General features: G+C 36.6%; 1 protein-coding gene across 3 annotated transcripts in view; it reads right to left on the minus strand.

Annotated features, from left to right (window-relative positions):
• Window positions 1-240: 240 nt before the first annotated feature.
• ank3b (ankyrin 3b) overlaps window positions 241-13,953 on the minus strand; it is a 123,486-nt gene continuing 109,773 nt past the window's right edge. Inside the window, exons 41-48 of one of the 3 annotated variants that reach the window (XM_065242788.2) lie at window positions 13,786-13,929; window positions 9,673-10,342; window positions 9,367-9,562; window positions 7,564-7,650; window positions 5,566-5,649; window positions 5,333-5,470; window positions 4,705-4,789; window positions 241-1,358 (exon numbers count right to left, since the gene is read on the minus strand). In XM_065242788.2, the coding sequence (XP_065098860.1) occupies window positions 4,724-4,789; window positions 5,333-5,470; window positions 5,566-5,649; window positions 7,564-7,650; window positions 9,367-9,562; window positions 9,673-10,342; window positions 13,786-13,929 (1,385 nt within the window). In that variant the 3' untranslated portion in view covers window positions 241-1,358; window positions 4,705-4,723. The remainder of the gene's footprint in view (window positions 1,359-4,704; window positions 4,790-5,332; window positions 5,471-5,565; window positions 5,650-7,563; window positions 7,651-9,366; window positions 9,563-9,672; window positions 10,343-13,785; window positions 13,930-13,953) is intronic. The other 2 variants (XM_065242789.2, XM_065242790.2) reach the window with 2 other exon arrangements.

Consider the following 13,953-nt stretch of genomic DNA (forward strand, 5'->3'; position numbering starts at 1 on the left):
ACAGATATGTAAACATTTAGTACTAATATGTACCTTTGAGATACTAATATGTATTTTTGAGGTACTAATAAGCTCTCATTGGTCCCAGTATGTACTTCTGAGGTACTAAAATGAAATCCTTAGGTGCAAAGCAATACTTTTTGAAAGGGTACAGCCCCAGTGACAGAAAAGGTACAGTTTTGTACCTTTATTTCTGAGATTGTAGATCACTGTGTAATAATACATAAAAGAAAACACATCAAGGGTTTGAACACAATTTATTATAAGCTTTAATTATTAATTTGATCATCCAGTGTATGTTTATTTCCATACATATGTTTTGTAACCAGATCTGTCATCCATGAATGCTGGAGAGTGATTTGCAGTCAACAATGCACCAAAATCAAAAAAAGTTTCCCCAAAACCACAGCAGCCTTGAAAAGTAATAATACTCTGCGAACATGATTACAAATGACAGGCTGACAGAAAGACATCTTACAGCCAAAACACATGAGAACAGTTAAAAATCTGCATCGCGTCAGCTGACGTGACACAACAATCTGATGAATCTTTAAGTGCAGAGGAAGCTCACAATCAATGAGTGATATTATCATCATACTAAAAAACTATAGTGAGCAATGACAAGGCTGTGAATTGACACATCCAGAACATTCTCTCTTTTTCTTGTGTGTGTTATGCAGTTTAAAAAAAGAATGAAAATAAAGTGTATTACATGCATGAAAATATTAGTAATCTGAAGAAGACCACAGCTGCTCCAGGTTCAGTACCGCTGAGAACTGCAGGTTTAAAAGAAACGTCTATTCTTGTTATTGTTTCATTTACAAACCTTTCGCCTGCTAATAATTATACAACACTCGAGCGTTCCCTTAAAACCGGAATCAGAATTGGTAGTTCATTCCTACACGCTTACCAGTGCATTATCAATATCGTGAGCCACATTAGAATTTATACAGTGTCATTTATGTACATCATAAGCTCCATTAAACAGCATTATACACCCAGACATTATGAGTCCAAAAAAAATAATAAAAAATAAGGCGAGTGTAGAAGTGATTCAAACGTGCCCATCCATTTCTGTCAATCATCAAAGGGTTTTGTGGCCTCTTTGGTCACTGAAGTGTTAGGAGTGTTGCAGTTATTTCTGACACTCGCACCATCAATGTCCTCTCGACACTCAGTGACTGTTAGCCGCTCTCTGTGTTATTGACAGAAACAAGTTTATCATGCTCATGCGAAATCAAATGTCCTCTGGCTAAAATCCATTTGTTTTTGTGAAGGTGTAGATCTTCCTCCTCCGAACTCCTGCGAGTTTCCAGTGATCTTCCTCCCAGGAAAATGATTTTAAAACAACTTTAAATCTGAAACACAGCAAGATACACAAATAAATCAATTACTTAAAGTCTCTGCAGAAGTGCACCACCAATCCTAATTAGGATACTTAAAAATATATTTTTTTATTACTTTTATTCAAAGCAACTGACAAATGAGAGAGCATTTAATATTTGATTTATGTTTTATTTCTTCTCCTATATTATAGATGATTTTAGCAGTAACAACATAAACAAACAGATTTTGTGGACTAAATGCAACTTCCGGTAGACTTCCACATAGAATAAAAAAACAACAAAGTTTATTTTTGATAACAAGGGAAATAAATGACAAGTAAATTACCTTCTTACATATATCATATCTAACGCGTATCAACTATATTACACTGAGCTAACATTACTGTGTAAAATGAATGTATACAATGTTAGCTACAGATCCTTGAATTCTTGCCGACTTCCCGCACAGTTGTGATCCATGCTCCTCGTCAGTAGCAAACTAAAACATTTTATTTTTTATAAAGTATCTGTTTCAGAGATAAGTTTAGTCAATAGCCAGCAGATAAATAAATACAGACTGAAAGTTCACTTTGGTTCAGGCGCATAACCGTAACATAGTGCGTTCACCCAAATAAAACGTTTATACAATAAATTAAATTCAATTAAATTCGATTTGATTTAATTCAAATGTATTTCCTTTCACAATTTTGCTTTGTAGCATTGTAGTAAATAGAAAGTAGCACAGAGAAATATATAAAAATTAAATACCAGCCTGGTCTCACTGTTAATACGTAATATTAACACTTTTTTTGTATGTTTAAATAGTATAATGTAGACTTATTTGCAACATTTAATCGTAGCATTATTATGTTTTTACAGCTACAAAATGTAAAACATTTCATACCATAAAGATTGCTGTATAATTTCCCTTGAAGAAAAGTGGTATTAAGATAAAAGGTTGAATTTGGATCTGTTCCTCCCAATCGTATGAATTTTAAACAGCGAAGAACTAAAATGAACATCTTTTGTGAAACATCTATGGTGTAATTATGGGATAAAACGCCTTTTGTGTGTCATGACAAACAAACTAAATATTACAAAATAGTTAAATGATTACAGAAATGTTATACATTTTAAGGTTTTAAAGTTTAGTCTTGTTTGATATTATGTAATTCTCTGAAAGTTCTCTGAAAGTACTTTCATTAGATAAATGAGTAAACTGTCTTAAATAAATAAGAAAAAAAACATAATTATGAGTAAGAAACGCCAATGCCAGCAATTTTAATATTTCTGAATAGAATATGTAAAAATGTGTACATCTGTTAATACATAATTAACATATTAGTCCTGTCAAAATGTCGATATTATACGTTTCAGTGTGTATGAAAACATAAATAAATGTATGTAGTTCAACCACACTTTACGTGAAAATACATGCGTATTCTCATAAGATCACGTTAGAAAAACATAGGATGAAAATGATATGACATAGGGTCAGTTTCCTATAGAGGTTTTAGATTAGTCCAGGACTGTCATGGTTCTGCCATCTTGTCCTTTGTTTAATCTAGTCTTGTGGCAGAACCATGACAGACCCATGTTTTGTGTGGGTTCACGTGGTCTTAGTATTGGTTTACTAGACCACGTGTTCCCTGTGTCCTGTCTCTTTTTCCCGCTCCCTTGTTGGCCTCCTCATTATCATTTGATTCATGTCACCTGTTCCCCCTTGATTTGCTCCCTAATATAATCCTCTTGTATTCTTTGTCCTGGGCTTGTGCATTGTTTCTGTGTGTTCCTACACCCCGTGAGTACGCTGTTAAAGTCTAGTCAAATCAAGTGAAGTTTATTGTTTTGTCAAGTTTATAGTTAAGTGTCACCCTGTTTAGTGTAATAGTGTAGTCTGGTGTCTTGTCTAGTTTAGTGTTCTTTAGTCATCCTGTTTGTGTTGTTTTGCCCCCTCGTGGGTTTTGTTTTCTGTTTTGTCATAATAAAAGTCTTTAGTGTTCATCTCTGTCTGCACTTGGGTTCATCCTTCACACTTCCTAACAAGGACAAGGGCTTAGTTATATTAGGGCATTAAAGTAGTTTTAAAAATCTTACCTTATAAAAAACAATACTGGTGTGCATCTTAAGACAAAACAATGGCACTGATATGTGTTAAGATATGTCAGTGCGAGATGTTTTTAAATTAAGACAGCTCAAACATGCATTTTAGTCTGGGACTAGGATAAGCCCTGTCTGGGAAACCGGCCCATGTGGTATTATTACAAAATTGCAAAGTACATTAGCAGTATTATCCGGGAAAAAAATTGGAGAGTTATATTCATAGCATACTGTATATATCACATTTTGCATAACTTTTCATGTTTATAATAGCAGTCCTAAAAGTACAAATAGTTGTCTGTAGGATTGTAATAGAAACATTAATTTTAAAGTGCTTTTATTCTTTTTATTTAGTCTCTAAAACAACCGCTAGTCCACTTTTAGGTTCTTTTCGTGTGATGACACCTACAGTAGGGAATTGGTTAATGTTGACCAACAGCCAAATTGTTTCAGGAGGACCTATCAAACACACCACATTATCGGCTGGGAATGTTGTTTTATGTTGATTTAAATAGAAGCACCCTTACGAAAATTAACTATGGTTATTTTGTAGTAAAAATGTAGTAACCATGTTTTTTGGTGTATTAGTTACTACAGTATTAGGTTTTACTACAGTAACCATGTTTTTTTTTTTTTTTTAACTGTACACTGTCAGAAAAAAAAGTACAAAACTGTACCTTTGTTGTCGCTGGGGTGGTACCCCAAGGTACCGTTTTGTACCTTTACAGGTATATAAACATAATACAATGTTGTACCTTTTGAGGTACATTACTGTTCCTTAAGGATCTATTGTGTACCTTTAAAGGTACAGTTAACTGTTTTGTACCCCTAAAATTTAACTGGTACAAAATTGTTCCTTAAGGTACACAATTGGTCCTTAGGGTATAATATTGTACCCCATAAGGTATAACATTTCAATGTGTTGTATACCCATAAAGGTACCTTTTAGGGTACCACCCCAGTGACAGAACAAGGAACAACTTTGTACCTTTTATCTGACAGTGTAGTAAAACCATGGTCCATTTTTCTAATTGCAGCTTCACAAACTGACAAATGTGACCACTTCACACACTTTATACAGATCCAAAAACATGACATCAGGAAGACAACTAGATGATGCAAGCTATCAAGGGGACAGATTTGAACTGTACTGGAGGAAACACAGCATTATACAGCACATTTCTCTTGAATGTTGTGTTAATGGCTTTACACAGATTACAGTCTGATTTCACTTAGCTCTGCTTTTATATCTTTCAGCATTCATATTTTTAGTGCTTACCCGAAAGTGCACACAACTGTTACGATTGACACTTTTTCTCTCTTTGTCTCTCTTCTTTCTTTTTACCATTCGCTCTTTCACCAGCCTGCAATGAGAGAGAGAGAGAGAGAGAGAGAGAGAGAGAGAGAGAGAGAGAGAGAGAGAGAGAGAGAGATGATTAGTGAGCTGTTCAAGAGCTGTGATGCATCACACCGGGCATTATCCAGGGCTGTAACCACACAGACATTGAGGGGGACATGTCCCTTACAATAATCAGAAACTTTGATCATTTTAATATATATTCACAAAGCCCTGAATGTTTTGGGCAGCCCCAATGTTCAAGATGCGGCTACAGCCTTAACATTATCATTGCAGTTCCATCAACAGCAGCTGAAATAAAATCAGTTAGTAAGAAAACCGTACATATTGTGTGAGTGAAACACTGTCCAAAAATAAGAGGTGCACAATTAACAGTTGATAGTTCGTACGTAATAGTGTAAAGTACTGCAGCGTTGCATCTTTGTCTATTCTAATAGCTGTTAAATTTACTCAGTTTTCCGTTTTTTAAGTCACATCAAGCCCATAGAAGGACACCCGAGTTAGATTTGTTATAAGGTGAGTTCACACTAACACTGCACGCGAGTCCAACCTCAGTGTGCACTCTTTGGGGCCCGGGGCCCTGCTCGTCCTCCCCCCCGGCCCTACCGGCCTGTCGGGAGCGCTTCTCACGCTTTCTCTTCCCTTGCTCCTCCACAGCAGCTGTACGACGCACCACTTTTCGAATGACCTAAAAGAAGCGGGTAAAGTCACGTCTGGTGGAACTGATTTATGGGGGGAGAAGTGGAGGTAATAGTGACTGCACAAGGAGGGGATTGGAATTACTTTTCTGGTGACCATGTTTCCATCATCATCTATGTACTGCTCCTCTGTCACAGTCTCGCCAGGAATGTTTCTGGCCTGATCACCCTACAGACGTAGGACGAATGATGAGAATCACAAATCTATATCTTCGTTTTTAGCTTTGACAGATATGCACACAAGCTCCGTGCAGGGTCCATAATGCAGATAACAAAAAAGCATCACTCTCATTTATCACAGTACTTCATCTATTATAGTCTACTACAGAACCTACTGTACTACAAGTTGTTCACTTCAACAGAGCAGGAAATGCGGCACAAAGCTCAAGCCAGCAAACTGTCATGGAGACATTACATACATTTTTTTTTTGTATACATACATAAACAACTCTTGAAATATATTTTGTTAATGTTTGACAGGTTTGTGTATTTGTAGCTGTGTGCACCTGAGCTAGCAAACCTTAAACCAGAGCCAAACCATGACCTCAAGTGTGCTTTTGCAGATTTGGACAAGTCTTACATTTGTTAGGGTTAGTTGTAACACGGAAGGTTGAGCGTTTTGTTTTTCCGGTATTTTTTTCACGCTGCCAAAAGATGATCTCCTGCAAATTAATGGAAATGTATAATGTTTTTTCAGAGAGTTATTGATGAACGAGTGTTTTGGTGGCATGTAATTTTTTCATCATGTGGTTTTTTCGGTTTCTGAGTTGGGTGTGTAAGATACCAAATCCAATGCTATGTCATATTAATCAGTGTCTTGTTGACTAAAATACAGCATCATTTTGAAATATGTCTGCAGCTCTAAGCAACTTTTTTGGTGGGCTTAAAAATATTTTGACCCAGCGGGGTTAATTGTAACGCTGTTTAACAACAAACCCCTCAGCACTTACGATATGAAAACTGTTAACGTTAGCGTAATTCTTGTCATTGTTTTAAATAGGCTACACACAAATTACTGCTGGCTGCCAACAAAATAAATGTGCCTGTCTTGTCAAAAATCGTGTGTCAAATGTATTTTTGTTCATATCTTTAATATTGTTTGAATAAGGTTTAAAATCATAATGAAATGACTAAAATCAAACTTTATATGCTCATTATCTCAAAATTTGATTTTGAAACTGTAGTATGGTTATTACAGACTGGGTCACATATACATTTTTAATTGTGTTGCTTTTTCTCACATATTTAGACATTTGTATCCATTTAAAATTGAACTATTGTTAGAAAAGGGCTGGATGAATGAATAATAAATTAGTTTTGGCGGCCGCTACAAATAAACCAATGCAGGAAATACCCTGCAAAAAATAAAATTAATTTGTAAACTCTCGCGGGCCACATAAAATAAGAGGGTGGGCCAGATTTGCCAACCCTGATTTAGAGCTTCATGACTGAATTTAAAATTTTTCTGATCCAAATACTGCTCACACTGCACAAACAAACACCAACAAATGTACTGTAAGCACATAGACAGACAACAACCACATAATAGACCAATAGGGTAAAGCGCACCTCTTCCTGTGCATGTGTAAGAAGTATTCTTTACCCTCCAGCTTTATAGGTGGCACTGAGAGGCTGGTTTGCCAACCGCCACCAAAAACCACAAGAAGAAGATTGTGCTCATGTTTGGCAGAGGAATTAAAGCTAATAATGTCCTAAATAACCTTCAATTTCTTGCAAAAACCAATTGACTGGTTTCACAAGATATCAATGTGTACTTTTGTATTGGACATATGTTTTTTAAACTCTCAAAGTGGCGTAAGCTGATTTTCATTTTGGGGTACACTCTCTTTAATATCATTAACTTATTTGTTATTTTTTCTAAATTTTACAATAATAGTTAACTCATCGAAAAGCTCTGGGCTGCTTTATTTCCATGTAATTTGTTTCAAAACCAATTTTTATTTCATAATAAACCAATATGTTGGCAGTTACCATACATTTACACAGGCTCTGGTAAAGCACACAGCAAATCCACGGCACACAGATGAGCACAAAACATCTGCAGCAGTACCACAGGTAGTACCTTGAGGATCACTCTCCGTCGATAAACTCTGGTGGTGATGGTCTCTTCTTCATCAGAGTTGGATTCATTATCCCTACAAGCTCCCTGCTAGAGTCACGTCAGCACATTACAGTGCATCAGCCACCATGTTTCACCCCTTTAACTCAAGTTACAAATCCTCCCAATGCTTGGAAATTCATTTATTAGTAAAGGTTAATATTGCATAATCTATGTAGAAATTAATTTTAAAGCCATTAAACGCAGGATTTACAAAATCCTGAACATGAATTAAAACACAAGTAACAAGAGTCTTAGTCCACTATACACAGGAACACTGATAAGATATTTACCATTTACTATCACGATTGCACATTAAGGGCCAGGTTTACTAAACAGGGTAAATTAGTGTGAGAGCGCCAATCCAAAAAAGCGCAGATGGGAGTGGTAATATCTGCAAGTTTTTTACTAAAATTAGATAACACAAGCACAACAGCTGATTTCCATAATGACCAACGCAATCTGTTAAGAGCAGCGCAAGTTAATTCAGGGTCACAAATAAGCAGAGCTGATGAGGTGCTGGTGATCTACTAACACCTGATGCGCTTGAGTTCAGCACCACGGACATCACAGCGAAATTTCAGGGTGTGAAATTCCAACTACCAAAGCCATAGTACACTAAAAAAGACCCGGAGGACAAAAAAATTAAGAAGTTTTGAAACACTTGGTATTGTGTGACTTCTAGTGACTTTCCTTTATTAAAACAAAATGGCTTGGCAAACAATATTTTTGAATAATATTTTCATGGCATTCCAAATAAACTGTTACATGTTAGAAAAAATCCTCTGCCTTGTACCACGCGCTCACCGATCTTGATTCTTTTGCACTGTTTTTCTGCCACCACATTGCGCGCGCAGCTTTCAGTGACGTAACTCTGAAGTCTACTCCCCATAGGTCTATAAGGTCGCAAAAATAGCTAGACCACATCTTTTAAGCTGTAATTATCCACTGCGCATCGTTATTTAACGCCAAAATGATGGTTTGCGCTGGCGCAAGCTGTTAGTAAATCTGGCCCTAAATAGTATATTTGGTAAACAGTCATTTTACATTGTTTTATAGAAATGTATAGAAATTGCACCGCAGCAATAAAAATGTCAGATTTACTTGTCAGTGTAATAAACTAGAAAACAGACTGAGATACATTATTATGCTGCGTTTCCACTGTACACTACATTCGGACACAACTGTTGGAGTTCCCCCCCTTGGGGCAGTTGTAATACAATTTCAGTTTAATCTTAAATCCGTGCCAACATGGGAGATAAGCTCATTCCGGTGCATTAAGCCATCAATCTATAAATATATACCATAGTGGAATAAATAAACAATGCAAATGAAAAAAATTATAAACAGCTATGCATATATGACAAAGACAGCTATATTTTTGGAGAGAACATATGGATACAAGATAAAAAAAATAACATATAAATATCAAATTAATAATTTATTACTTATCACATACTCAAGTTTTACTGATAAAGGTAAACAAAAAAGGATTAATAATACATTTTTGATTGGAATACACTGAAATATATCACTTTCAGTCGGCATGTCACAGTGGAGTCGCACAGGTAAAAAAAATTTACGCATCCAAAGCTCAAATTGTATCCGAAAATTATACATCCGCAGATGGTTGGCACCCCACGTAGCCCCTTTGTGACTCTCCACAGGGAAGAAATTACTTTCGGTTTATCAGAAGTCATTTGTCATGTACAGTGGAAATACAGCTATTTGGTTTCAGCTTTTAAGGTTTTTGAAATAGCACTGTACCTGGGCTTCAGAAAAAGGTACGCCATCCTTCTCATTGTTTGATCCTGTTCCTCTGTCCTCCAGAACCTCACTGCTCACCTCCTCCCATCCAGAGTCTTTCTCTGCTTTGCCCTTCGACAGAAGCTCTTGGTGTTCTGGATGTTCTCCGTTTTGCTTCTCACCTTGCACTCCAGCAGTTGTGGACAGCGGCTGTTGGCTGTGTGGCATTAAAGTTTAAAGTACATTACTCAACACCTAACCTGCTGACTTTGTGGAATAAGACCATCACAGGTGGATATCAGGGTCTATTGAGGTAAAGGTTCTTACCTGGACTCTCTTTGCCCTTGCGTATCAGTACCCGGTCCTCTGGACGAAGTTGTTACTGTCGCCTTTGCCCCAGACGTCTCACCCTGCAAACCTGAAATTGAAGACAAATCGTTTTCTGCCTGCTGCACTTGTGATAGGATCTCCTGAAGCCTCTCCTCAGTCATCTCCACATCCTCTGAGCCTTCCTCCAATTTAATGTTTTCCAAGAGAGACTTGATCTTTTCTTGGATCACATCTTCCTCGTCAAAACCCCACTTGCTGGCCTCTACAGGAGCTCCGCTTGCTGAGGAACAAATAGTGGCCTCGGGTTGGGCTTCCTTCTGCTCTCTCACTGGGCTGCTTGGAAAGACGTCCAGTTCTTTTGACATTACCTCGCTGTGAGAATAAGACACCACAGGTTCTCGGCTGACACCGAGGTTGTCGTCCTCTTGGCCCAAGGACTCTCGACCTCCAATTGAGGTGTCCTCCTGGATGACAGTAGGAGGCTTGGCATCTGCAGACACCGGGCCGCTAGTGGTTTGCAGGTTAAGTTCACTGGGTCTAACAGGGGCACTAGTGGGGAAGTTTAGCCTACCATCCTCACTAAAGTAATCATCCTGACGTAGAGGGGTAGGGGGCTCGTAAGACAGGACTGAGGGACTCTTGAGCTCCAGCTCAATGTTCTGGTAACCTGAGTGATACAACACAGGGAGATGGAGGCAAACACCACAACGACACAACAACACAGATGCAATGATAACGGCCTTTGAAAATCATATGGAGATGTTACAGAATATAGGTATACAGAATGTACCAAGCCCCATCTTTCTCGAGTTTAAAGGAATATTCTTGGTTACTTGTGGTTAACAAAAGTGTGGTAATTGTTGAATGCAAAAGAAGATATTTTGATAAATGACACCACACAGTTGACGGCACCCATTGACTTCATACTATGGATATCAATGGGCCTCATTTATGAAATGATCGTATGACAGAAAACTGTCCATACGGTTGTTTCCAAGGAAGAATTGGCATTTATCAATATGGATGTGAGCGGTGGCTACAATCAAATCTCATGTCAGGTTTCACCTCGTGTACGCAAGTTTTGAGTAGGCGTTAAGATGTATGTTTTACCCGTTTGATATCCTATTTGAAAAGTAAAGGAGAAAAAGTTATAAATATTGCTTTCTTTTAGTTTAACAAAAGAAAAAATTGATTTCTACTTTTTTACTCACAGAAAAATGTATTTAATATTTACAACAGAAAAACTTATAGCAATTACTATAGTTTGTGCTATAAAGCTTTGACAACTTTCAATAGCTTTAAACAGCCATCCAAGCTTAGAAATATAGACTGCATTAATTTACATAGCTCCCTGTGCGTGTAAGCGCGCACGAGAGAGAGGGTTAAACAAAGAGTGAGAGAGTTTTTTTACAGTCCGTCTGAAAAGAAAGATAAATGTATTTTAATGTGATTTGTACGGTGGCGGACAGGAGTCACTGCACTGCAACGAAAGAAAATTACATGCAATTAGAAAAAACACCAGCAAATTAAAAAAACTTTATCATGCGCTGCAGATACTCACAGCACAAACAAATACAGAAACGTGTTGAAAATTCTCACAACATGAACAAATACAGACACGCACTGTAAATTCGGAAATGTCGCCGTTTCTCAATGCAATTCAGACTGCCAGTGACTAGCAAAAGATGAGTGACACTTTCTCATTTATTTCAATGGAAGCTTGGTGACTCATGGCGGCACATGCAAAGTGACTGTTGGCGACCGGATGGGCATGTCCAGCGAACCGAGACAGTTAAGAAAAGTTAAACTTTATGTAAATGATAAGTGATTTTCGGAAGTGACTACCAATGGTAAATTAAATACTTCCTTCAATTTGAGTGGCCAGGTTATGTTTCTTAATGACGTAAAATAAATGACGTATATTAATATATTCATGCAACGGAATTGGCCACATATGAAAGGTAAATGAATCACAAATATGCATTGTCGTAAGATGATATTTGCGCACAGATCTGCGCTTGGTTCTACGTTAAATTGAAAAATTAGGCTCAATGGGTGCCGTTGACTGTGTCGTTACCATCATTCATCGAAATATCTTCTTTTGTGTTCAATAGAAAAAAACTCATACAGGTTTAGATCAACAAGAATTTCCATTTTTGGGTGAAAGGTCCCTTTAACTGTTTTCAGTGGTAGTCAACAGCCCGCAACAGATGCTCGATAGCAACCCAGAATATTTTATTACAGGTAAAGCATTAATGTAAGCAACATACAGTGTCATTAGTAGGGCTATTAATCACAATTAATCATATACAAAATAAAAGTTTTTGTTTGCATCATATATTTGTGTGTGTATTGTTTGTAATTATTATGTATATATAAATACACATACTTGCACACATTTAAGAATTTTTTATATGTATATATATTTAATATATATCTATATACATATATATATATATATATATATATACATATATATATATATATATATATATATATATATATATATATATATATATATATATATATATATATATATATATATATATATATATATACCTGTAAATGTTTCTTAAACACATAAATGCATGTGTGTGTGTTTACATACAAAATAAGTACACACTGTACACACATATATTGCAAAAACATGCAATATGCAAAAACTTTTATTTTGTATGTGATAGATCACGATTACTCTTTTGAAAGCCCTGGTCATTAGTATAGTTATAGTTATTTTATACCGTAGTTTCCATGTAATTTTCAAAGGCTGACAATGACAACACTAAATATAAAGTTCAGGAACAGAGGGGTCTTGGCGTAACCGGAGGAAGATGAGTGACGATGGGCAAGAGGAAACAGACTGAGGATCTCTCAATATTTCAGATACAGAAAATAAAGTAGATGAAGTATAGGCAGCAGAAACTATCACAGACACCAGAGTGCAGAAATATGGGGTGGGGTTGTAAGAAAAAAATGAGTTTTATTAGAAAGGTGTTGCTGGCTTATATAGGTAATATAAAGATGAGGATGCGATGTGATTTATGACAGCAGGTGTATAGAGAGCAAAGTGCATAGTGCAGGTTTCAATGCACTACAGAAAGAGAAAGAGTCACTGTGCTGGACAGTGTTGTCCCACAGCGATCAGAGATAAATGTGCTGCTATGCAAAAAGTTGATTTGCGGTGGAAGAGCAGTAGGTCTGGATTGGCAGCAGAAGCGCTATATCAGGAAGGTTCAGAGGATTCTGGGATACTGGAGGATCAGGCAGCTCGACAGCAAGCAGACATTCCATTATATAGCCAGAGCCATGCTATTGATATAGCTTATACTTATTATACAGTACTACTGTATTGCTGTTAACAATACACAAAGAGAAACATGAAGGCAATCATGCTGTTAAAGCAGGTTAGATAGTAGAATTATGTTTTCATGTATTTTTAATATATCTCAGAGAAAAATCGAAAGTATAGAGAAAGTGTTATTGTTGCTACTGTGTTCCAGGAAGTTTACTGTAGTTTATATACACATAAACATAATTTTGTTTTTATCTTATCAGCATGAACCTCTTCTTAAAATCCCATCAAAGCACATGCAAATGGAAATTACATAAAATAGTTTTTTTTTACTTTAAGAGGTTTATCTTCAATATAGTATTTTTAAATACTTTTACCAAAATCTTTAATACGAATAGTAAAAATAAGGTTTAATAAGGATTCATTTTGGAATATGTGCTCAGCTTCGTGTCGATTTTGTTCCACTTAAAACTTCTTGTAGTTTCCACTGTTTATTATTACGATGGGATTAAGTTTCGATTCAGCATCGGCTTATGTAATGTATACAGTAGCTGCATGCTTTCCGCTTTCATACAAACATACAATCGAACGCAATAAATAAAACCACACCCATCCCTGACTGGTGAAATACCAGCCTGGAATACAGTGTTCATTTTTGGGGAATCCAATAAATTGAGTTTTAAACTTAAACTTGAGTTTAAGTTTATACCGGGTTTAAATTTAGAGCAGTAAATGTTTTGCCATGATGTTTCTATGAATCTAAAGATTTGTGAGAGAAATAGAGAAATAGAGTTCAGGTAGATGGGGCTAAACTTTACCATCAGCCTGCTCCTGGGAAACTGCGCTATCATCTGCAAAACATCTTGTGCCTGATATGTTACCATAGTCAAATATCGGCCCTTCCAGCAATGTCACAATATCCAACCGATTGATCTTAGTCAGGACTGCAGATAAGGCATCCGCTGAAATGAGAGAGAGAGAAAAGA

The sequence above is a fragment of the Paramisgurnus dabryanus genome, chromosome 1 (genome assembly GCF_030506205.2).
Source record: "Paramisgurnus dabryanus chromosome 1, PD_genome_1.1, whole genome shotgun sequence".
NCBI classification, from domain to species: domain Eukaryota; kingdom Metazoa; phylum Chordata; class Actinopteri; order Cypriniformes; family Cobitidae; genus Paramisgurnus; species Paramisgurnus dabryanus.